Here is a 25205-nt window from a genome sequence, read left to right as displayed (position 1 = left end):
ATTTAGTGGAGAGGTGGGGTTTCCGCACATTCTGGAATGACCTGGCAGGTGAGGTGATCTCGGAGGACGCCTGGTCGCGGATATTCAGAATAGCTTTTCACTGGAACTTATTCACAGCAGACATGTAACACAACTTCAAAATCTTGCAGGGTTGGCACAGAGACCCTGTAAAACTATCAACAAATGTTTACGGGAGTGTCCCCTATGTGTCTGAGGGGGTGTCGTCAGACTGGCTCGAGGGGCCACATGTGGTGGCATTGCCCAAAAGTGCAGGCGTACTGGGAAAAGGTCAGGGGCTGGATGGCTGAGGTCACTGAGGAATTGCTCCCCCAGAACCCTCCGACGGTGTTGTTGGGTCTCCCCCCGGAGGCCTCGGATGTTTACAGGTGCCCCAGAATGTGGGAAACAATGCTGAGGGCGGGAAGGGTGGCACTGGTGCAGAAATGGAAGACCCCGGAGACCCCCTCAAAAGAGGACTGGCTAAAGAAGTTAAAAAATATGTTCTTAATGGACAAGCTAACGGCAATGGTGAACAATGACTCTGGCTCATTCCTTGAAAACTGGTATGGGGTGCAGCAGTCCTGGGGATGGGACGTGCACTGATGCCCGGTGGAGGCCCAGGCGGGGCCCAGTGGGTCAAGACTGGGAGGAACCAATGACATAATGGGCGCCCACAGCCCGGGGGTAGGCGGTCGAATCACAGCCATAAAAGATTGTCGACATTCACATTCATTACCAAGCACTGGACACAAAAGAAAAGTCCAAGTCTCCCAACATTACAGTTCAGGTTTGATTAAGCGGTTAGGGGGGTGGGGGTGCATCGGGTGGGGAGAGGAATGGAGGGAGGAGGGGGAGGGGTTTGTTGGGCCAGTCATATGCACAGCTCTTGAACATGTATGGAGCCCGTTTGTTATATTTACAAAAATGCTAATAAAACCAAAGTTTAAAAAAAAATTTAAAAAAAAAAAGAAGTGGGTGTTGTGAACAGCTCATACCTAGGCCAAGTATATAGTGTTGAACTCTGAAGTGGGACACTTGAAAAATTCAGGACTACATGAACAGTTCCCCTTGTGGTTAGAATAACCACCTGGAATTTCATGTTGAACACTGCACTTTTCTTTTGGTGTAGGTAAGCCAAAGGGACAATAAAGGACATTTTGATCCAATCCCCTTTAATTATTTTGGTCACACGATTTAATTTTCCCCTAACAAATCATTCAAAATTAAAGCCTGTGTGTGCCTTTTCTGTGATGTTCGGCATCCCTCCAAAGAACATTCAATTGTAAACATATGTACAATACAAAAAAATAGATTTCACTTCCACAATCTAAAAGGATCTATAGGATTCTACAAAAGCCAATCCTTGCTGAAGCTCAGTGGTGATTAAAAGGATTCATATTTTTAAAGCATTCGGTTTTCATTTTGTGCTACACCTGGATTGAAGGCAGTGAGAGTGGGACCCGAGATGACATTAGCATTGCTGTGAAAGATAGCTGAATATGTAGACCTTCAGCAGCTTTCAACACCACTGTTTTGGGAATGTGGTAATGTGCAATATATCACAAACTACTCTCCACTTACAATGTTTACATGTAGCCATAAAGACAAATTGTATAATTCAGGAGTAACAACACTTATTGTTCACAACTAAAATTCACACAATGTGCTGGAGCCCGCTATTGAGAATGAGCATGGCTCAAATAGCCTGTTCTATGGAATGTATTCCACTCAGGAGGGTCTACAATCAAGTTTTAGATTACTGCCCTCTTCACAGTGAGAAATATCCATTTGCAGATCAGTCTGGTCCCATCTCTAAGGGAAGTCCAACACCGAAATGCTAGGCAAATCCTCCCTGAACAGGAGTACCATCAGCAATCCCAGACAAATGTTTGCCTTTTTGGGCCTCACCAGTGAGGTGCAGCTGAACCTCTCTAAAACACAGTGAGCAAGGGGTTCACGTCTGGATTACCCTTAGTAACTTAGGTTAAAACAGCAAGTTACAAAAGGTATGACAGCCTCTCCAATGAACGTGGCTCAAATATCTTGGTCCATGGGATGAATTCCACTCAGCAGCATTTACAACCATGTTCTGCACCTTTGACAGAGGAGAAATAAGCATTTGCATATCAGTCGCATTCCACCCATAAAGGCAGTCCAGCACTGAAATGCTAGGCAAATCTCCTCTGAACAAGGGTACCATCAACAACCCAGAAACACGTTTCCGGTTGTGTCTCATCAGTGAGGTGAAGCGGAGCCTCACTAAGGCACAGCAAGTAAAAGGTTCAAATCTGGATTATGTGTAGCGGTCCGCTACAAATAACCATGCTGACTCTGGTATTAAGTGCAACAGTGTTTATTGGAAGTTTACAAACAGATTGGGCCAAGGGTTCTCAGGGCTGAGCGAGTTCTTGGGGAATTGGGGCTCACGTTGTCCCTCGCTCACCTACCCCGGCCGTTACCCCCCTCTCTAATCCAGGCGGTCTTAACTGGTGTTCGTACCATCTATCTGTGCCACCTGGTGTCTTTGCTCTATATGTGGCTAAGGGACTTCCCTAAGACGTGGGTTAACAATCTCCCTTGGAGTCTTCTAGCTTTCCCGGACCTATCCCGCTCAGTTTTAGGGCAGGGGGCTCCACCCTTTTCGTTGGCAAGAGCTACTTTTAGTTAATAGCCAATAGGCGGGAGCTAATAGGGTGGTGATATCCATGAGTATGAGAATTTAGACCATGTTTTTGGGTAGTTTATTTGCTCTTTATATAGAAAAGGAATACTGTATGTATTTACTGTGATATTAATTAACTTCAAAAACTTTATTTTATTATTTTGTATTAGATGCCGTTTCCAAAAAATTGTTAAGCATATCAGAAAGAGGAAACTAATCGAGACATTCATTGAGAAGGCTTAACTTGCATGCTATCCACCAGTGCTCAGTAATCTGGTGTGTAGCTTGAAACAGCAACAGCCCTCAGATGCTGTCAGATGGGATCAAGGTTTTGATTTCAGGAAGTTCATCTGAAAAGGTCAGATTCACAGAGACGGGCAATCATATTGGCTGATAGTGCAGATACCTTTTTAGCCAGAGTGATTGCACACCCGACATGGCAGACATACATTCAGGACAGTTTTTAAACTTGCTTACAACAGACTCAGGAGTCCCTGTGCCCTTCACAACTGCACCATCAGTAAAAGAGCATTTAAGGACACTTAATTCCATCTATCGTTTCGTGAAACATCTCACATGTTTTTTAAGTCCTGGTATTGCTAGACATGTCACTTTACATTCATGTTTAGTTTTTTAAATATAAGTGGACAAGCACCAGAATGTAGTGCATCTAGTAGTGTGCCATGTTTACTTAAATGTAAAACTGCTGTTATTGCTTGAATTCCTGTTTTGGGACATCCATAGAGGTGGGCTCTTCCTCATCACGCCATATTCCATTCTAAGCTTTAAAACAGTTTTGGTAGTAGAGCTTTAAAACCGGGAACTCAATATCTGAAAATATGAAAACTAATTCACAGTTTACCATAAACACACAAAGCGAGATGTACCTTTTTTCTTGCAAGCTGGGACTCACACAGATTATTATCTTTCTATGCACACACACACACACGCGTGCTGAGAAAGCGATTACAGCTGTATCTTTATTTCCCCCATTCTGATCGAAGGCCTACAATTACCAGCATGCGAAGTAGTGCTACCTGAAATAAATCTGAACAAACACAGTGAGACTGAAACAGTCACAGACCAAGCTTTTTTTTTTTTTAACACAGCATGAAGATTTATGCACCAATGCCCTTTCTGATCCACCATCATTTACACCTCTTGGTGACAATGGCCAGAACACACATTTCCCATTTACTTTTGTTATTGATAGTTAACCCCATGTTGGGACGCTGCCCAAGCCCTTCAAGCCCAGATGTAGCTCCTCCTCTCACTGTGCACACAGCTTTTGACAGTTTACTTTACAGGAAGAGGAGTGGGAGGGGCGTGGGAATAGTCCCAGGGACTTCAGACACCAAAATAAACACACAGGGCTCATTTTGGTGTCTGATCAAAGAGCTACTGGGAAGTCTCAGGTGAGCTACCAGTAGCTCACGAGCTACTGGTTGGAGACCACTGTTTTAGGGAGTTAGGGGTGGTGCCCTCTTCAACCCAGTGCCACTGTTACTTCTCATGCCCACTCGTACCTTACCTTTCACTTACATTAGTCTCTACAGATGTTCTTCCTCCCCTGTACTACTGTCCCTCCAATCTCACTCCGCCTTTTCACCTTCACCCTTTTGATCTGACTTCTCTCCTTTTTCAACTCTATTACTTTTTACTGTTGCTACTTCCTGCTACCTCTGTTCCTTTAATCAGACTACTTCCTTGCCTCTTTCTATTCGTCAGTTATTTTGTCTCTCTAGTCTTTCCACTAGCTGCTCCTATTCTCCCAAGCCCTATCACTCTTACTATTTTGTCTCTACTATTCTTACTCCATTATTAACACTATCCCTTTACTTCCTTTACCTCCTACTACTGCCAAAGGATTTGTCGCACTACTCACTTGTGCGCACCATCACCCTCAACTACCATTCTACTGCCCGTTTGTCACTCGCTACTCCCGCTACCTACTGTCTACTCACAACTACTACTACTCTGCTACTCTTACTCAATCTACTTTATTTGTATTTATTTATTGCATTTGTTACATGCCCAAACCCCAAGGTATCACGGGGTAGGTTACATAGGAGCTTGGCAAGTTGCAGATTATGTTGCACACAGTAGAAAAACATACAATCCTACATTTCATGCGGGATGTGGGTGGTATTGGCCCGGGGGGAGGGCCAGAGTCGTACTAGCAAGAGCCTAGTCGTATTTATCAAATAGAAAGGTTTTGATTAACCTCTCGAAGCGCTGGTGTGAGGGTGTGTTTCTTATGCGACTAGGGAGGGCATTCAAGAGCTTTGGTACCGCTACTGGGAAGTTGGAGCTCCCCACCCTTTTGGTCTTGAATCTGGGGAAGTTCAGATGTGTGCTTGAGCCAGATATTAAAGCTCTAGTCAATCTCTTTTGGGAAACAGTTATTCAGGTAGGAGGTGGCCTTATTAGTAATACATTTATGTGCAGTGATCAGAGTCTTAAAGAGAATTCTAGCTTGGAAAGATAGCCAATGTATTTCTCTTCTGATGTGAGAGATATGCTCATTCCTTTTTAGGCTGCCCATAGGGCTTTGTTCTGTAGCACTAATAATTTGGTAAGTTTGGCCGATGAGGTTCCTAGAAGCGGGATGTTGCAGTAGTGCTCGAGCTAGGGTAAGGCAGTTCTGTGTTGTACTCCGCACACTCCACACTCACAAACACTCCATGACCCCCGTCCTCATCATAACGTCCGCAGTTCCTTCTCTGTCGCCTCCTCTCGTCTTTCGGACACCCTCTTCCACCCTCCTGCCCTCACCCAACTAACCCACATTAGGCCACTCGCGCGCACACACACACACACACACACTTACTTAAATACCCCACCCCCTCGTCGGATTGATTCTTTACCCTGGTGAATCACCTACTTGGCTGAGGGGGCGTGGCATGGGAAGGCTTGAAAAAGGGCTTGTAAGCCACACCCCTTCTCCATGCAGTCCATTTCTGGTTTGGAGCCTGACATGACTCCCAGGGAACAGAAGATCTTCCAGGCCTCCATAGAGGCCTTTGCACCTTAAGGTTCTCCTGGTGGGCTAGTGTTATTACAGGGGCCTTCAAATAGGTCTGATGGTATACTGGAGGTTTCCCTTCTCAGTCTCCAACAAACACTCTCTTGCTGGAGCCTGGTTTTTGCCCAGGACGCTGGACTGAGTTTCTACAGCGTCCTTTTTCCTTGTGGCCAGTGTTGGGAGGAATGCAGCATTCCGCAACAAGCCAGCACTCACCGTTATGCAGCCCAGTGTTGCAGCGTTCACTGCTTTCCGCTGCATGGCCAAGTCCTGCTGTGCTCCCACCTGCATCCTTCCCCAACGATGCTGATGTCGTGGTTGAAGCGGGGTCCTCACTGGCCCCAAAGCCAACATCCTTCAGGTAAGGTGGGGAGGAAGGTGGGTCTGCTTTCACTCGGTCACTGGTCGAGTTGTTTGGGGCGGCGGGCACCCTCACCCCTTTGACAGGGCCTGAAAACAGGCTGTGTCACAATTACCCTTATTAACTTTCTTACTGTGAAGTGTGTAGGGAGCTATAACGTGGCTGTAGAACAGGTTATTTAAACCATTTGCGTCCTCGGCAGAGAGGCTCCAGCATCTCTGTAAATAATACTCAAATGCACCTTTGTATACAATCATGCATGTATAGGTCTACAGACTAAGCAGGCAGACCTCTTATAGGGGGAGAGAACAATTATGGGGATTTTAAATCTCATCCAAGCTAGAAATCCAAGCTTGTCCCAAGATGCCTAGATATAAAATAATGGGGTAACTAAGTGCTTGAACTCCACCATTTTTATGTCAAAGGAAACCACGGTCAGCTTGCGAGAATATGGAGGGCCTTTTTTGCCACTAGACACTGATATTGTTTATCGACTTTAAACTTGTAAAAAGTACAAACTGTTGTAAGCAGATCATTTTCATTACCAGAAATAATAATGAACCTGGCTGCTTGAAATCCTCTTTAACCAATCAGACTATGGATATGCCTCTTCAGCTCCGGTTTGGGTAAGCTCTTGGTCCAGCGTGTCAACTCAGTGCACCACCATTCTGCCTTTTACTGAGATGGATAAGCATACTACCATATTTGCAGGTATAGTGCATTCAAACAGATTTTTCTAACAACCTATACCTTGGTTATTACAATACCCAGTTATAAAGCACCCCAAATGTGAAATTAACTTATTTCAGCTGGAGAATACATTGTCATTCTAACTTAAACTACATGGGTTTTATCTCGCATTGTGGCCTCTGTGTTTGAGGTATGCTGCTGGTAGACATTTGGTGAAGGTCCTGCGTGCCGATCTGAGGCCAAAGGGTAGCACCCTGAATTGATAATGCGCTTTTTCTACAGCAAAACGCAGATTTGTGAATGGGTATCTGAAAAGATGCATCCTCTAGATCTAGTGATGCAAGAATATTTGGCCTCGTATTGACAAGATGACCTACCGCAGGGTCATCATCTTGAACTTTTATCTTTGGATAAACATGTCAGTGTGTCCTTAGGTCTCGGGTGGTCCATAGTTTTTCATCTGGCTTTTTGACTAGGAAGTATCTGGAGGATACTGCTTTTCCTGTACGTCGCTAAGGGACAATTTGTCTGGCTCTTTTGTGTAACATGGATTGCACTTCTTGCTGTAGCAACCACTGTTAATGCATCATCCCCAGTTATCCTGTTGATGGTATGTTTGGAGGTCTTGTCTTGAATTAGGGTATGCCCCTGTTTTACTATCTCCAGCACCAATTTGAATGTCATCAATATAAGCCAATTGTAGAATTGCGAAATATGGCCGCCAACAGTGGTGCTTCTGGGGGTGCCACTGTTGGGCGATTCAGACCTGTTATTTAGTGGATCTGGCTCTCGAAAGTGTTCAGCCTTTGCGCTTTGTTGTGAAACGACAGTATTTAATTTTGGAATATTCCTGAATATTCTTGTCTTTAGCCTTGAGAACAGCAGGATTGGTGGTGCTATGACCTGCTGCCTTTTGTTTGAGATGTCAATATTCTTGTGGCTCACGGAAAGGCCCGATAGCTCTTTATGGCCTATATGTTACCAAGGACCTTGCCATGACAATGTCAGTTTTAACTGATCTTAATGTCGATATTCCTGCCAAAGAGTTCCTCTGCCACAAATGGCATAGGTAAGACTTTTGTCCGGTCTGAAGTCGGTACAACAAAGCCATCCCTGCTTCTGAAAGGATTACCCCATTGGCTATTTGCTTAAATCCTGTCTCAGCTACGTCTACTGCAATGCTAATATTGCTTTTGGAGGGCTTCTCATATTCCTTTAAAGGTGTCCAGTGCCTCCTTTCTTTTTACCACATACAGGTGTTCCGGTATTGGCACTATGCAGTGCCACATTTCCATTTCACACTGTCATAATTGCCAGGGCATTAGCCGTATTAACGGTGACGGCTGCTTTTGCTAGAACCTTTTTAACAAAGGCTTCTACCATCTGGTACTACTAAACATTTGCAGACTGAGTATTTGCTTTTCTCTTGGCTGCTGCCGACACCACAAACTCTGGTGTGGACTGGCTATTGAGTTTTGGAGAAGAGCCTGGAGCTCTATACTTTTTACTCTGGGTACCCCTTCAGCGGTGTTGACGAAAAAGGGTGCTTCATCAACAGGATCACTTCCTCCCATACCTGAACCATTACCAGTATCAATGTTACCAATTTCCTGCGCCTATTCATATGATCGAACAGGAAATAGTCTCTCTTAGCTGGTTGCAGCCCAAAACTATTGCATGCTTGTGTAATCATAGTGCGGATTGCCCCCACCTTGTCTGCAGGAGTTGCTTTGAGGGTGTTCAGAAAATCCTACAGTTTGTCCAAGTCCTCCGCTCAATCTTCATTTTGAAATCATACAGATGATCAATCTGTACCTTTTGAACCTGCCTCCTATTCGGTCTGGTTTAGCTCCCATTCCCCTAAGCCTGGTGTGCTGTCCCGTGGAGTTTGGGGTGGTGCGTCCTTTCTGTTGAATGGACACCACAGTAACATGTCTCTTGCCCTTAGAGGCTGAGGATGCCCTAGGCCTTGCGATCAGGTTGTAGCAGTAGGTATTGTCACCTGCAGTGCAGTTGATTGGTCTAGCGGCGACATCTGCTGAGCTCAAAGACCAGCTTTTGTAACAATGTTAGAATCTGCATGGAAAGGAGCATATGTGGGTCCCTAGCTCTGGTTCAGGTAGCGGAAGTACAGGTAGAGAAGGGGCAGTGGTTGTATAAGTAGCAGCTTCCATTCCTCTTGCTGCGTTATTGGAGGCATCCGTGGTGAACAATGTTGTACATCCATAAGTGAATCTCCTGAATCTGAAAATGTTGGCTATAGGCCTTGTGCTGCCTCAACGTCTGAGTGTAAGTGGCAGCTCCAGAATCGGGTCTTGCATAATGTCTGGAATGACAATTGAAGACACTGGTGTTTGGTTGTGGCATGCCTTTCTCCCCCAACCCCCCCCCACCCATCCCTGTCTGTCTGGGGAGCTTCTTCATTTCACCATCTTGTTTTTAGGTTGTCACCACATTAGAACCTTCTAACCAGTCTGTTGATAAGGTTTTGGTGGTCATAGACAAGTGTTTAACTGGTTTTCTCTGCCGACGAGGTGTGCACTCGTGGCAGTCTGTCATTGACTGCTTCAATGGGTGTATGTGCCTCAATGACATTTTGCCATTGTAGACGGATTTGTTGCTGACTGTTCTGTTGGCTTAGTCGCCGCTGTCGTTGATGCATATGTTGTGATGGAGTACATCACTGAGGAGTTCATTCCAGTTTTTTGATGTCAGGCATCAAAGACAATGATGATAGGTATGGCTTCCCCTTTGAAGTCATCGATGATTGGTGTGGCTTTGTAATTGATGTAGTCCAAAGCGGTCTCCTTGGTTCAGGACTTTCCAACCTATCCAACAATGGGCCCATAGGTGCCTTGTCGCTTGTGAAGCCTCCCTTTTAGTATCCAATTAACACTTCAACGGAGTTGTGCTCATCAACGGTGCATCACTGTGCTTGGTCTTTAAAGACAGATTTGCCCTTCCTGTCCTGTTTTCAAGGTCTTTCCTTATACCCAGTTCTCTAGTGGCCCGTAGATGTCCTTTCTCAAGAGGTAGGGAAAGCCGCCCTCCTAGAGGAAGGACTCTGAAGGAGTGTTTTCCCCTTCATTTAGTCAACAAATCAGGCATCTGTGCATGTCTGAGGGTTTTAGAACTGAAACCCTGGCAGATGCTACAGTCCTAAATAAAATAAGGGTGTTGGCAGTAGAAACAGCCCTCGTGTATATCTCCCTCAGATAGTTTTAAGTCCACAAGTGGCACAGGTTCTGGAGAGGGATTCTTTAGATCTCTTCTCCGCCAAGTCGTATTTGAAATAATTATTTAAAGAAACCTACGTGCTTTGTAATTGTATTTCTCTGCAAAATCTGTAGAGAAACCGGGGACTCTCAGCATGATGTGTGATTAGTTACTGAACATGGACTCCAGTGAGTTTGAGGAGGTTCAAAAAGTAGTTCTTGTGCAGCCCGGTTTCTGGTCCAGTATCTCAACAGAAGGTGGATGCAAAGTATGGCTATGTTGATCGAAAAAAAACCTGCTATTTCTTTTTACTATTTATCACGGTCCCTGCTGGTCAATCTCAATCTGTAAACAAAAACTTAGACTCTGATATTCATAGTTTACTTGGTGATTTACTTGTGTAGCTGGAGTATGGTGTGAAGAACACCCTTCCAGGTCTCAAGTCCTAAGAGTAGTCCTTTGGCTAGTTCGGTCTTAAGCATTATGTTGAAGCTGTCCTTGAACAAAAGTCCTGAGTCATAGTAAAATAGGATGTCTCTGTGTCTGTCTCTCTCCCTCTATCCCCGTCTCCCTCTCTCCCCGTCACCCTCTCTCCCCCTCTCTCTCCCCGTGTCTCTCTCTCTCGCCCTCGCTCCCTCTCCCAGTCTCTCTCTCTCCCTCTCCCAGTCTCTCTCTCTCTCCCTCTCCCCGTCTCTCTCTCTCTCTCCCTACATGCATCTCCTTGCCGCTTTGCCACATGTTCACTCCTCTACCCGTCCCAAGCTCCCCCCTTTTCAGACTCCAGCTTTTCCTCCTACGACACAACCACCCTAACCATTTCATGGGTCTGACCTACCCCTCTCCTCTGTTGTCAGCCACCTCCTAGTCTATGCTTCGTCTCCCTCCTCCTCAATGCATCACTTAATTTTCCTCCTCTCTTCGCCTCACAGTCTTCTCTGTACAACTCCTGTTATTTCTTCTCTCCACCACTCTTTTCAGGTCACCTTCCTCTTTAATCAGCTCCTGTTTTTTCACCCTCCTACCTCTCAATCACATTATTCAATACCTACTCCTTTAAGCAACTCATTATGATACACTACATCCTCTACTCAGGCACCTCTGAATGAGGTGCCAGATTCTTAATCACCCTCTCTGCCCGGTTTTCTGTGTCTCTCCTTCCTCAGCCCCCTGGTTCTCATTTCAAATCTCCTATTCCCTTCGCGCCTTAGCCCCCTGGTTACTTCTCTTACTAGGCTCCAAGTCTTTCTTCAAGTCTCCTGCTTCAGCCCATTCTGCACTGCGCTCTGTCTCCAAATCGGCAGGGCGTGCCTTCCGGGGACCTAAATTGCACAATATATTCCCGGTGTGTTGGCAAATGAACCTTCCTTTTGGATTCCTTAGAGACCTGAACATGTTGGTGTTTGTGCAGCCCCTTTCTGCGTGCTCCTCTCATCTGATGGGAATTTAGGAGTCACATCCTGCACATGTCCAAAGAATGGGGAGCACAATGATGCTGCAGTACTGGGGGCTCTCGTACGTGCCTACAACTCCCAGGCAGTCCTGACTCGAGTCTTAAAGGATGTATCGCAAGACGGAGATCCACGTACACTGTATTTTGCAAAACCTTAAAACTGCTTTCAATTGGCTCCACTACTCTGCTCCGTTTATGTAATCCTACACTAAGAGGCAGCAGCATTTGGCTGGGAACTCCTGGTAAATCGCTTCAGTGTCACTCATGGTCTGCTAAGTTCACTCATTGAGCTGTATGAGACCACACAAGTCCATCAAATGGACAGTGTGACATGGCTTCATATAACAAGCCTCTGCACCGTTTTTGGCAGTACAGGGAGATAGCCAGGGAATCCTTGTTGCAGCACCCTTCCCCCTTAGCAGTTCCACTATCGACCCTTAAGCTCAGAAAAGAGGACTTCATCTCCCCCTGACCTCCCCAAAGGGAAGGCACTGGCCCTTGAATGGATCATTATGGTGTTTAGAAAGACTTTCAAACACACTTGCAAGCCCTGTGTGTGCCATGTTTTACATCTCAGTGAGGTTTAATCCTTTTCCTCTCAAATGAACATGGCCACCACCTCGCTAACATTTTCACCAAAATATGGTTCACAAGAGTATGGTCATAAAAGATCATTCACAGAGATCAGTATGGTTTTGAAAAGGGTGCACATGATTGTAATAACAGAAGTGAAATGCTGAAAACCCAGCAACAAACTAAACATTGCAGGAACACGTCCGACTACCTTTGTATGCTGGATAGGCATTTGACAATATTGAGTGCAGGTTTCTGCAGCAGACTGTGGTGGGAAAAGCAAAATCACACCCCCCATTTGTGTACTACTCTGTGCCTCACTTGCAAAAGCTCAGTCACCACCAGTTGACAAGTTGAATTGTGCCTCCCCTGCCTATAAATGCTTTGCCCTATGTCTGTGTGCACATGTGCTCCAGGTTAGCTGTGAGAAATCACTTGCTTCATGGACTGGTCTCCTCTACAGGTTTCCTTTTTTCTTTTTGGCTCTTGCAAGCCTGTTGTACTCCACCTCACTCAGTGAGACAGCTAGAGCACATAGTATACATACATTAGGTAGACCCAGCACTGCTTGGGTCCAGTGAGAACTGTAGTAATACTGGACTCTGCTGACTAACTAGAAATGGTATCTGCATATGTCTACTCCATGTTGCAAAGTGTCCTCATCCAGATGCAAGACAGAAGCCTCTACTAATGTGCTATAGTATGAGAACCTTGTGGAACAGGTTGAAGGTACTTGAATACACGGTTTAATATTGTCATCGAAGGTTGGATGGCCCAGCCCTTCCATAGAAGGCCTGTGTTATAAAAAACTTGTTAACCAGGAAAGGGGGGTTGCTGCGTCGCATACAGTGTGTACGTTGGTTGTGTGTTCTGTGGATTGCTTGTATGCTGCTTTGCAGACTTCCATTAAAGACACTTTCCAACCTGCCCTGAGATTGGATTATTTCTGTATGGTGATTTTCCATTACACAACTGTAAAAAAAAGAAAAGAAAAAAAATTAAGTACAGAGACAAGTTGTGTGGTATAACGTCTGCCTTACAAACTTGCTCATCTGCCTCAGTTGTTACTGGGATGTGCTCACGAGTGTTCCAATTGTAGAAGGGGAGCTGCCAAGTGAGCAGATTTTCACCACTACTGCCCAACATTGCCCGGGAACTGCTCAAGATTGCAAGAAGATCAAAGTGCACTACAGCCATGCAACTGGGCAGGAGTGAAAACAAGTTGGGGTGCCCATATCTCATACTCAGAATACATCTATGATTGCCCTGCTCAAAATTAAAAGTCAGTTTGGGGAGAAATCTATTAGTCCAACAGATAACTTGTGGGCTAACCATCTTTACGTCCTCAAACAGGGGAGCACGCAACAAAAACATAAATAGGAAGAAAACATCCTCGCAACAAAAATAGGAAACTACTTGCACGCAGGGGTCGGTCTCCCTGCTTCCAAACAACACAGCTTTATGGATGTTCTGATGAGTGGTAGCAGCAAAACTGACACAGGAAGGAAGCTAAAACTCCACCCTGAAAAGAAGAGGAACTTCTTTTTGAAATTACATACTTTAATTTGCATTAATTACAAGCTGTCAAGAAGTATAGATTGCAAAAGTATACCTGTTTTAGAGTTAAAATATATTTTTATGCACCTAATAAACTACTATCTTTGTAATCCCTAATACTCATTTTATCATCTACTGCAAAAAAGTGAGTAAAATACTCCTATGTGAGAATCGTATCTGAAGCCCTAATTTGTATGCAGGATACATAAGTCCAAGTCAAGCCCTTCCAATGGACGACCAAGGCCTTTCTGCAATCATTACTAACATGGACTTTCAAATGGGGTGCAGGGGATTTGAGAGATGGATGAAACTGCAATGGAAAGATTAATTCCATAAAGAGGATGCTCTCTCCAAAATTGCTATATGTGTTAAGATATTTGATGATCTTATGCTGATAGAAAAACGTTCAAAATTGGAAAAACTATTTAAAAAATCCTATGGGCCTCATACATACAAGCAGGAGCGAGACTCCAAATGCGAAACATGCAGATTTGAAAGAGAAGAAATGGATTCCGTAACCTTCATCTATAACACACAGCTTCATCTGGGCTGTGATTGGGAAACAAATGGTGAAAGGCAATGATGTTGCCCTCATATGTGAACCCTCCAAGGTACTCAATGTGCAAAGTGTTTCTCAATCATAAAGTGTCCACTAACGTGCTGGACTAAACCACTTCAGATTGATTTGGTCAAGACACCTATATGGCACAACCCTATTTCTCACATTGAAGGGTGGGAAGAGACTGGCAATGCTGGAGGCTGAAGGAGGCTCTCAGTAAAAAATCCAATATGGCATGAAGGCAACATTCCCTAGCTTATGAAACTGCCTGGCCCACACAATCTTGAACTACTGGAGTCTACGAATATAAAACACAGCATTTTTGAATCCTCGTGAAACATTTGACAGCCACTGTCTTTTGAGGAACATACTGGGAGGAGGTGAATAAGAAAGATGAATAACCAAGAATATACAGATGTCAGCCTACAGATGTACCACCTGTGGATCAAAGCAGACGTGCTTGAGAGAGAGAGCTTAAAGTAACAATTTAAATGGATGGTCGGTCATAGATAACCAGTGAGTCCAATATATGGTCCAGATCTGCATTCATCCAAGTCAAACAGAAAACCTTGTGAAGACTATTGGATGCTGGTAAGTGTGCCTAATCTAAGCAGCCAGGATAATGGCTGGTGCTGAAGATGCAAACAAAAAAGGGCAGACCTGTTCACTTAAGTGGTGGCCCAAAGTGAAAGGATTAACCTAATCCTACAGATCCATGATTCATTGTTCAGTGGCTTGGCTCTCACTAATTTAGGTAAAAATGAGGTTTTATTAAATGACTACTGGGACACTGATGATCCTACAAGCTTGACAATGAATAAATATGGCTATGTCAGATCAATAGTCTGGTGAAATTAACTATTAAAGCTTTGAGGAACTATGACCCCTTTGTTTGTCACTTGATGGAAACATTTGCATAAAATGCACTACAATGACAATTTTTAAACAACCCAGGTTTTAATACACACATCACCAATTTGGTGAGCAGAAGAATGACCCATTACTGAGGAAATCGTCAATATGTTTACTTGACATTACGAATAGAGTATAGAATGCATGCATACAAGCTAAGCACCAGGGTTCCTGCAGTTCAGATGATTCTTTGAAACCCTGCATGAACTGAATTAGGACCCAGCTTGGTCACCCCACAAGCAGAGAATGACCAACTTTCCTAATTTGTGATTAAAGATCGTATACCCAGGATTTTAATAGTTTCCTGGATAATGAGACGAGACCGGAAACCTTCAAGGAAAAATATATTTTTTTTTTGCAGGACCTGGGGTTGACGGCCCCATTGACTGTAGATGGCTTATCAACCCATCGGCATATGGCATCAAAGGGGCAGGGGAGACCTTCGGGAGGTCTCGTGATCTTGGTACAGAATTATATCCTGGTTAGATCACAGGTAATATCAGACTCTACATATAGTTTGCTGGTGATCAGGGTTATTTTAAAGGGTGATGCGCAACAAAGATCCCTGTTGCAATTGAACTTCTACAGTTATCCCTGTCAGAGTAACTGGTTGACTTTAATGGAAAAACTGGGTTCAGGTTTGGGTTACTTTTTCTTTGAGAATGATAGGACCGATATAATGATAGTTGGGGCCTAAATGCAGACTGATCGCAACTAATGGGGAGGGACTGTGAAAATAGAATCCACGGAGGGGACAACATGAAACGCGCCAAAGTTGATGGGAAAATATGGGTGGATTTCTTAGAGAACTGGGACCAAAGAGAGTGAATGGTACTAATAAGGGTGATAGCCCTGCGAGCAATCTATACCTGGGTGTCGGGGAACAAATTAGCTTTTGTCCTCACCTCAGAGCGATTTGGATTTTTCACAGATATGCATGTATGGGAGACAGATCTCAGTGACTATTCACAATTAAGGAATTAAAGGACACCGTTTTTAAGGCCTTTCATCCTGGATTCACTAATTTACTGATAAGTCAGTAAGGAATATTCGTAATCCCAATAATTATAAAAGGATGATTCTGGATTTCACACACAAAACATCACTAGAGCAAACACTGACCATTATTACCACAGGGAACTACCAGCCATTTCTGGAAGGCTTTGATACAAAGGTAATCGGAGGAAGGACCATGGAGCGCCAATTGACCCACACCTATGATGCCCTGGTTCAAAGTAAAAAGAAAGAACTTACAAGGGAGATAAGAGCAATGAGAGTTCATATTGGTAATGGGACTCTATTTGAAAAAAGTTAGAGGCTTGAAGCAGAAATGTAAAAAATGGATGAAAAGCTATAGGTCTGAGTGGGACCATAAGGAGGGCCTTAAAATGCTGGCCATTGTAACCAAAAATGACTCCAGGAACCTTTGGGAGATTAACTCAATGAATAGACCTCAGCTTTCCATGCAGAGCAATCCCATCCAGGACAAAGAGTGGTGGCACACACTGGTGAAGTTTATAGGAAATCAATACAATTGATTTTGTTTTACTACCTTTGATATCTCATGGAACCTGTCCAATTCAGTAGAACAAATTGTGAGGTTTATAAAGAAATCTTCCAATTCCAGGGCAGCTAGCACTAATGGACTGTCTAATGTCATCTTAAAAGCAGATCCCATTATGTGGTCTTCCATACTTCAATCCTTTTGCGAAATTCTGTCCACACGCACCATACCAGCTTCATGGAACTGTGCAGTCATCCCAATTTACAAGAAGGGAGATAGGGCTGATGCAAGTAATTATCTCCCTTCTGGATAGTGAAAACAAAATGTTTGCACGTCTCGAGTTGATTGGGCCACAAGGGTGGGTTAACTGCAAAGATACCAGACTGGCTTCAGGAGGGGCCTGGGAACTGAGTTGAATAGGTTGATCAGTTTGCTAAAGGGGGATTCTGAAGCAGTGGAAACACTTGATTTTAGTCAAGCCTTCAATAGCGTTAACCATAACTTGTTGTGGGCCAAGCTGAGGAACTGGAAGATCCGGGAAGCACTGTCAATTTTGGTTCACCTTCATGACCAAAGATTGCTACCGGTGTGATTGAATGGGCAGGGCACTCAGACCTTTGGGGCAGATAGAGGACTCCGCACAAATTGCGTTTTGGTTCCCCGCCGCTTCAATCTATACCTAGCTGATTTGGGTGATTTTCTCTCTGGTTTTGTTTCCACCCTCCTCGTATTGCTACACAGATGGTGCCATATTTGACCTATGCAGATGATGTGATTCTGCTAGACAGAACCCTGTTGGGTCTACAGGAACAGCTGAATGTCATCTCTGAATATGCAGTATTAACTGAACAATTAAAAGTAAGAAATCGAAAGTTATCAGATACACAAACAATACTAGATCAAAAATGGGTTACACATGGAGGGTCGACAAACAACTAGAGCCATCAAATACCCTTATGTACCTTGGTTTTCAACTGCATACAAAGAACAATGGTGGTACTTAAATGGTGCAATTGATGACCCAAGGCTTTACAGGGAGGTGTTGAGATTTAAAAAAAAATAAAAATTCAAGAGCACGGTACTGCAGATTTACTATCTCTCCTATGATAGCTTATAATAGGATGAAGGCATTTCTCTGTGTACTGTATGGTATAGAGATCAACCATGCTTCCCGAAGTCTTGCGTATAAGAGGGTGGAATCACGGGTCTGGAAGAGAGCTTTAGGATTGCCAGAACGTGTGCCGAAAGCCCTGCTCAGGTTCGAGCGAGGGCTGACATTGAGCTGTTTGGTAGATCTTAGAATACTTTCACTCTACAGAAAGCTGCTGGTACCACTGAATAATTCTCTTTTTGAGGACCTTGCTAAAGTACTGTTGTGAGCAACATAATCTGCAATGATTAATTTGAAGAAAAGCTCAGATGGGATACTGGCTGTAGCCGATTTGTCTACTTGAGATCTAATAGAACAGCCAGACCAGACAAAAAAAGAAGTTGATTAGGCGGGTCTGGATCAACACATTGGGAAAAATGAGGGGATAGAGACTTTATAATCGTCTGCCCTCTCCGGACACACCTCTGGGAGTAACCCCTAAACATTTACGGACATTTACCAATGGGTATTGGGCTGGCCAGTTTCTTCGCTATAGGCTCAATCTTCTCCCAATGGAGGAAATCCGTAATTTAAGATCAGCAAATGAAGATAACATAAGAGGATGCCCATTGTGAGAGAATGCTTCAGTGACTCAGAACCGAGAACATATTCTCCTAAAATGTCCTGCTTTGATAAAAGAAAGCCATCCGATTGGGCAGATTTGTTCACAATTATGCATTACTTGATTGTGCACTTTTCATTGAAAGGATCTTTGAGTGGTTGATGAAACACCTGCGAAAATTGCTGTTATCAAGCTACTTAAAGTAGCCAGGATAATTAAGTTGCGATTTCAATGTGAGGCTACCTTTTTTCTTTTTAACTAATGTGTTAGTAACAACAAGCAATTTTAATTTTACTCTGTATTAATTATTCTTATTCATTTGTATTTTTTTCTTATGTACGAAAAAACTTTTTTGATCATTTAGGAATCATGAAGGCTGAAGATTTTAAATTTGGCTTATTGGAGCAGTTGGACTGTACAATACCACCTCACAAGGCAAAGGGCATTTGAAAGATACTTGATAAGTGTTAAATGAATCTGTGGATAATGATATGCATTTATCTTTAGACTGATTCTTAGAACTAGAAGGCAAGCTTTAATAGTATTGTTATTCAATAAAGAGTGCTGGAAGATTTACACTGAACATTTAGCAAAGGATACCTTTTTGAGCTGCTGAAACATGTATATTCAGTTTAAAGTTGTTTTGACCCTGTAAATATTGCTGTTAGGTATCCAAGAAAAGTATTTTAAAAAATAAGTGTTAAGCAATAAACCGGCAAAACAAAAACCAAAAAAAAGACTCATCAGCTCGGCCCCAAGAAACAGGCTGGACCTCCTGCATTCGGGATAAATTGCTAAAAACGTATTCATTCAGGACCTCACTGAACAAGGCTCATGTGTAGGTACATCATAAAACAGAATCACAAACTAGCGTGTCATTGCAAAGTAACCCATATGTACAACCACAATTTGACATATTACAGAGCCTTAACCAATAGCTTGCTGCATATATATATTATTTGCTTAAACTACATCCAAAAAGCTATTCTGTTTGTGGGGTGCACTTTACAGATTGATGTGAGTCACAAACCACAGTACAGGTTTACTTTCAGCTATAACTGTCGGCCACTCTGGCAAGCCAAACAAATAACACTTTCCAGCCTGAAAGATTTTTTTATTTAACTGTATGTCGCATGTACATGCAATGCTCAGCTATGCCACCATGGTGCTACAATTTCCTGCCTTAAAGGCCTTTCACCTGACCTCTCGCCCCATCTATTGTGTACTTTCATGCCCAATGCAGTTGAACTGCGCAGATAGAAAAAGTATTGTTTTAGTTGCTACTCACCCTATTCAAACCTATGGGGCTTATTTTTTTGTAGCCTACAAAATCCTACAGTTCTAAAATAGGTGGTCTAAAACCGGAAGATACCCACACAGCGCTCTCAAATGCTAAGCATCCTCTTGCATGTGAAAGTATTGACTATTTGAGCTTGTGACACATCATCAGGTAGCCTCATGTGTGGCCAGACTGATGTACCCTGGCAGAAATGTGTGTGGTAAATCTCAAACATGAGTAGCGCTTAAAATGTAAAAGCTGCAGAGACCTATGCAAATCAAGAAATCCAAACAAACTGATTTATAGTTTGTCGATTGGGATCCTAAACTAAATCATATATTTGTAACAAGCTTACATTTTAGTACTTAAGAATGCTGCACAGCATTTCAGTAATATACAAGCCGATTGCATGAACAAGGCTCTGTAGAGTAAAAACTGAAGAAATCACAGTTTCTCAAGTCTCTGAAATCCACTCACTATATATAGTACTCTTTAGTCTGAATAAAGAAGCAATGGAACAGTGGCTCTATTGGGTATGCTGCACAGGTTGACTTATATTCACATTAAATAAAGTGGCACACTTAATTAGCTCTTTAGCACGCAACAAAGCATTTTCGTTGGAGAAAAAAAGTCTTACCTTTAGTTGCAATTCTTACACACTGTGTTTTGGTTTCCTGTTCCCAGAGGAAACAAAAAAAAAAAAAGAGTTAACACATTTTCGCTTCTTCACCACAAAAATATAAAAAATATACAGCTAATAAGCAAAGTATGAAAGAGGCAGGGCAAATAAATATGTTATGACTCTAGAATGGAGAATCTCTAGAGAAGATGGCTCTGTTCCATTTGGTCTACAAGGGGGTCACATGAACAATTGGAAAATCACAAGCAGACACTTGGTAATCCTTTACATTTAACCTTTAATTGGGATTTCTCAACTAAAGACATGGCAAGAGTAGGGAAGTTTCCTCACAATCTATAGGTCATTCCACTCCTCTCTGGGCTGCAGGATTCCCTAGAAAACTATTAGTCTTGGCTTTAATGTCTGGTATAGGGATTCTCTCTTCAGGCCTCAGGTGCCCTCCGGGATATCTTTCAGTCGGGTGAGTTTGGATGGAGATCATATTAAATCAAACTGTTCTCCAAGTTAACTGGTGGGGGCTAGCTCCAACTCCCTGAAGAGGTAAATCTCTACCACAGTCCCTCTACATTTGTCACTGCCCAGGTTTCTCACTGCGTCACTCAGTCTCTTGCGTACGTGTCCATGTCAGGTGGTTGACCGGTGTCCGGATCTCAGGGAAGTGCTGCACTGCAGTTACAAAACTGATGTTAAGTTTATAGACGAGTAGGATCTGCAGGGTCCACCAACGCTTAAGGAGAGCAGGAGGGTTGCTCAGAGTGTGGGTAGGTGCAATAGTGCTTCCCTCTCCCAAGGCCTAATCCTGTAAACCCCATTAGTCTGTCTTACATTCCTCTGCATCGCGCCTCTGCTCACCCATGCCAGGGGACGTGCTTCCAGCCCTTCGCTCTGGCCCACAAGCTTTTGGTTGGCTAGATTATTAACTGGTCAGACACACTTCCTTCCTTCCAATTATCCAAGACAAATGGAAGTTTAGCGGTGTGTTTCTGTAGGCCTCTCACTGCCCCTGGACATCCAAGGAATTAACCTTGACTCCTAGCCATTCTTCCGCATTTTACACTCTGAAAAGTACTTCCTGGCCTCTCCTTATGCCTCCTGGTTTTAATGCCTCAGCCACTCTCCTGCCGGAACTCTAATTTCTCCTACTTGGTCTGCTCTTGCACTATCTTCCACATCCATCTCCCTCAGTACTTCCTGTACCTTAATCTCCTTCTGCTCCGTCAGGTCTTTCTTCATCTCCAACTCCTTTTTCTTCAGTTCTCCCTGTTCCTCCACCTCCTCCTGCCCCCTATGCTCTTGAAAAACCTACAACTCCTCATGTTCTTTCTTCCACCTCCTATGCCTTCCGGTCTTTCCAGAATCCTTTCTCAGAACCTTCCCTTCTCTCCACACCACCTCATTTAAGTCTCCTCCCCCTCTACATCCTTAATCTTCAGAACCTTTGACTCCTCCCTTGCTCTTGCACCTTCATTTCTCACTTTCCTTTCTCTGCCATCATCTCTCGCCTGCCCCGCCTCCTGCACGTTAACCACTCCACCTTACCGCTTCGCTACCCATGCTCGCTTCCATCCTTCTACATTTTATATGGTTCTGAAACCTCCCTATGGGTTAGGCACTACAGTATGGTTGAGCCTGTGGGGCGTGATTTATAGAATCTACAGTTGTGTTCATCATGCACTCCTTTTTTAGGTAATTCCTAAAACTTCAGATTTGTTTATAGCAAAAGTGCTTTTAGTAAATTTAAGGTGCAGGGGAGACAACAGTCAACCCTGGCATATGGGTTGTGAGATATATGCAAATAGAATAAGTTCCTAATGGAGGTACTCCCGTCCCCTGCACACGTTCGAAAGCTCAAAAAATTAGCCAAACAGTTTAGGTTGACTTATATTCACACTGTACATGTGTTGTGTTATAACCAAAATTTTACAATTATTTTGATTTAAACAAGCAATTTGTGATTCTCAATGATGAACATCAAGACAAAATTCCTTAAAATCTTCATATGTATTTTTATTAAATTTTTCACAAATGGCCCAACGCATTTCGATATACCCAACGAATGATCCATTCCTTAACTCCTCTTAATAACAATACAACTATCATAAAGAAAAGATTAACAAAATGGTACTCTTAACTATGCAGCTAGTCAGATCACACAGTGGGACATAGCCAGATTGAATCCTTCGCTTGTGTCTAAGTTCTATGATGTTATATAATGTAATTCCTGGAATCAAACATGATGACTGTTACTACCTAGAATGTAAGTCCCAATTTGTGTGACAGAATACAAGAGAAACTGGCCATTTAGACTATGTTGTCTAGTAAATCTAATACTTTAACATGAATTGTAAGTTTAAACATGAATACATGGCCAATACTCATATAGAATGCAAGTCTCCTCAGCGAGCTAGTACGAGAAATCATCAGAATTATATGTTGTGACAAGCGAAGTATGAACAAACACCATTTATTGTATTACATAATACAATTCCTACACTAAATATTATAAGAATCGCCGGAACATTAATACAGTTGTGATACAATGTGTCTCACTCCTTATCACGCAGAATCTATTCCCTTCCAGACAAGCTAGTTCTATGGTCCTTATACACCTATCAACACTTCCAATATATCGCACATAGACACCCAATGTACGGACAATACTTATTGTCTTGGAAATAATGATAAGTTATTGCTCTAAATTGTGAAAAAGGTGTTTGAAACATGTTTATTGCTTTCATTCTTGAATTCCACAGTAGATTTAACTTATTGGTATTCTTGATCCAGAAACAATAGGAGGTACTTTCCTTATGCTCCTAAATACAGTAGTACTACAGCTACATTAAAGCAGTGTTAACTACTGTAATCCACGTTCTTGTACGTCCTATGACGTCATTTTTGCCGCTGTCCGGTTTCCACCAGGCCACAAAGTTTCTGTAATTTTTTGGTTCAGTACAACCATAAATCAATCTGGTAACATTTTCAGTTACAAAATGCCCACATGCACGGATATTGGTTTACTAGAGTGACGTCACGCTAACACGTGGTGACGTCACCACAAAACGCCACTATTTAAGACTCCCATTTTGTTTCCCTTAACAAGCACAGGAACGAGAAGAACTGCTACTTCTCTTACACCAGTGATTGAGGTAAGCATCAGTATTTTCTGGATTTAGGTCCAGCTCCAACCAATAGGCCCCTTATCATCCCCAGTACCCTTTTATGCTAGAGAGGGATGATAAGGGGGGTATGGTGTACCCTTTTATGGTACACCATACTTGATTATTTATTTTTATAAAATACCTTGCGTTTCATAGATCACTGCACCTGATCAAGCTAACAGCCACGAGGGATCAAAACCTTATAGAATCACCCGCACAGCCTTAATTTAGTAGCTACCAGCCAACATTGGGCTTTTTCAGCTAATCTTGAAGGGCAAGGACTTCTACATTATAATGTTTACTTTCCTGGCATACTTACAATTGTTTGGCTATACTCTTAGAACGTTCTTACATATAATGAAGATAGCAATGGATGCTTATACGATTTAGTGTATAGATTAATACTGGAGGGTCTCTAACAAATAGGCAAAACACCCCCACAAGAGAGTATGTAATGAGGTGCGTGTGATCTGCTTCAGACGGGCAATCCTGTACAGAATCACCGAGAGTAATGAGAATGAAATTATAAGTGATTGATATGACACAGAAAAAACAAGTTACTTACCAACTGTAACGTTCTTTCGCCTGGATGTTCCTCCCACGTATTCCTCATCTTGTGATAATTCATTTCGCCAGCTTTGCTGCATCAGAATTTTTTTTCAGGCAGAGGGCTCTATGCTAGAGGTTGTGGCGTTGAATGTCCTTCGACGGGATATGTACCGTGTCACCGTCAGTAATGGTATAAGTGGCTCGAGCTGTGCCCGTTGGCTTCAGTTCTGTTTTTTCGAGGAAATACTCGTGGAACATCCAGGCGTATGCTGTGACCGATAGGCCCATCGTGAGAGGAAATTGTAAGAGAATAAATTATACTGCGGGGTAGGTTGGGAGGGTCGATGAGGAATATGTGGGAGGAACATCCAGTCGAAAGAACGTTACAGTTGGTAAGTAACTTGTTCTTCGAATGGATTGTGTCCTCCCACGTATTCCTCATCTTGTGATAGACTCTCATAGCAGTGACCAATTTGGAGGTGGGAGTGCTAGTTCTTGTTTTCATGTACAGAGTGAAGTACTGCTCTGGCAAATAACCCCTCATTGGAGGAGGAGGCATCTAAGCAGTAATGCTTGATAAAAGTATGCATTAATGCCCATGTTGCAGCCGAGCAAATATCTTTTGCAGGGACTCCCCTCTTCAAAGCCGCAGAAGTAGCCATTCCCCTTGTGGAGAGAGCACGTAGCCCATCCGGTGGGTCTTTTCCTGCTAATCTGTAACACTCCAGTATAGCTAGAATAATCCAGCGGGATATGGTTTGTTTTGTCACCGTTAAACCCGAATTACGACCTGTGTAGCCCACAAAGAGTTTGTCGTCTTGACGTAATTTTGTCATTCTTGCAATGTAAAAGCTGAGGGCCCTCTTGGGGTCCAGCTTGTGTAATCTCTCCTCTTTTTTTCCCAAATGAGATGGAGGATAGAATGTTGGTAAAACAATTTTCTGCGACAAATGGAAGTCGGAAACTACTTTCGGTAAGAAAGATAGTTTAACTTTCAGAACTACTTTGTCTTTGTAAAATGTGGTGTATGGAGGTTTACATGAGAGAGCCTGTAGTTCACTAACCCTGCGGGCTGATGTTAATGCCACAAGAAGGTCAGTATTTAGTGTTAAAAGCCTCAATAGACAGAAATGCAGAGGCTCAAATGGTATACATGTTAGGAATTTAAGAACTAAATTTAAATCCCATGTTGGAACATGAAATGGCATTGGTGGATATACATTTTCAAGTCCTTTTAAGAACTGTATTAATGGCATTTTAAAGTAAGAAACCTCTTCCGAGGAGCGCTTAAAAATGGACAGCGCAGCAAGGTATCCTTTGATTGTTCCAATCTGGAGCCCCAGATTGGCTAGATGTAA

At 43.1% G+C, this 25205-nt stretch overlaps 1 protein-coding gene across 18 annotated transcripts in view; it reads right to left on the bottom strand.

Annotated features, from left to right (window-relative positions):
• Window positions 1-25205, bottom strand: part of PTPRK (protein tyrosine phosphatase receptor type K) — a 1571968-nt gene that overhangs the window by 388352 nt on the left and 1158411 nt on the right. For all 18 annotated transcript variants that reach the window (XM_069607477.1, XM_069607481.1, XM_069607480.1 and 15 more), the window contains one exon: window positions 20138-20174. In XM_069607477.1, the coding sequence (XP_069463578.1) occupies window positions 20138-20174 (37 nt within the window). The remainder of the gene's footprint in view (window positions 1-20137; window positions 20175-25205) is intronic.

This window comes from Ambystoma mexicanum, chromosome 4q (genome assembly GCF_040938575.1).
Source record: "Ambystoma mexicanum isolate Mex_15411 chromosome 4q, UKY_AmexF1_1, whole genome shotgun sequence".
Classification (NCBI taxonomy): domain Eukaryota; kingdom Metazoa; phylum Chordata; class Amphibia; order Caudata; family Ambystomatidae; genus Ambystoma; species Ambystoma mexicanum.
Note: the sequence above shows the minus strand (reverse complement) of the source record. Positions and strands in the feature narration are given on the sequence as shown.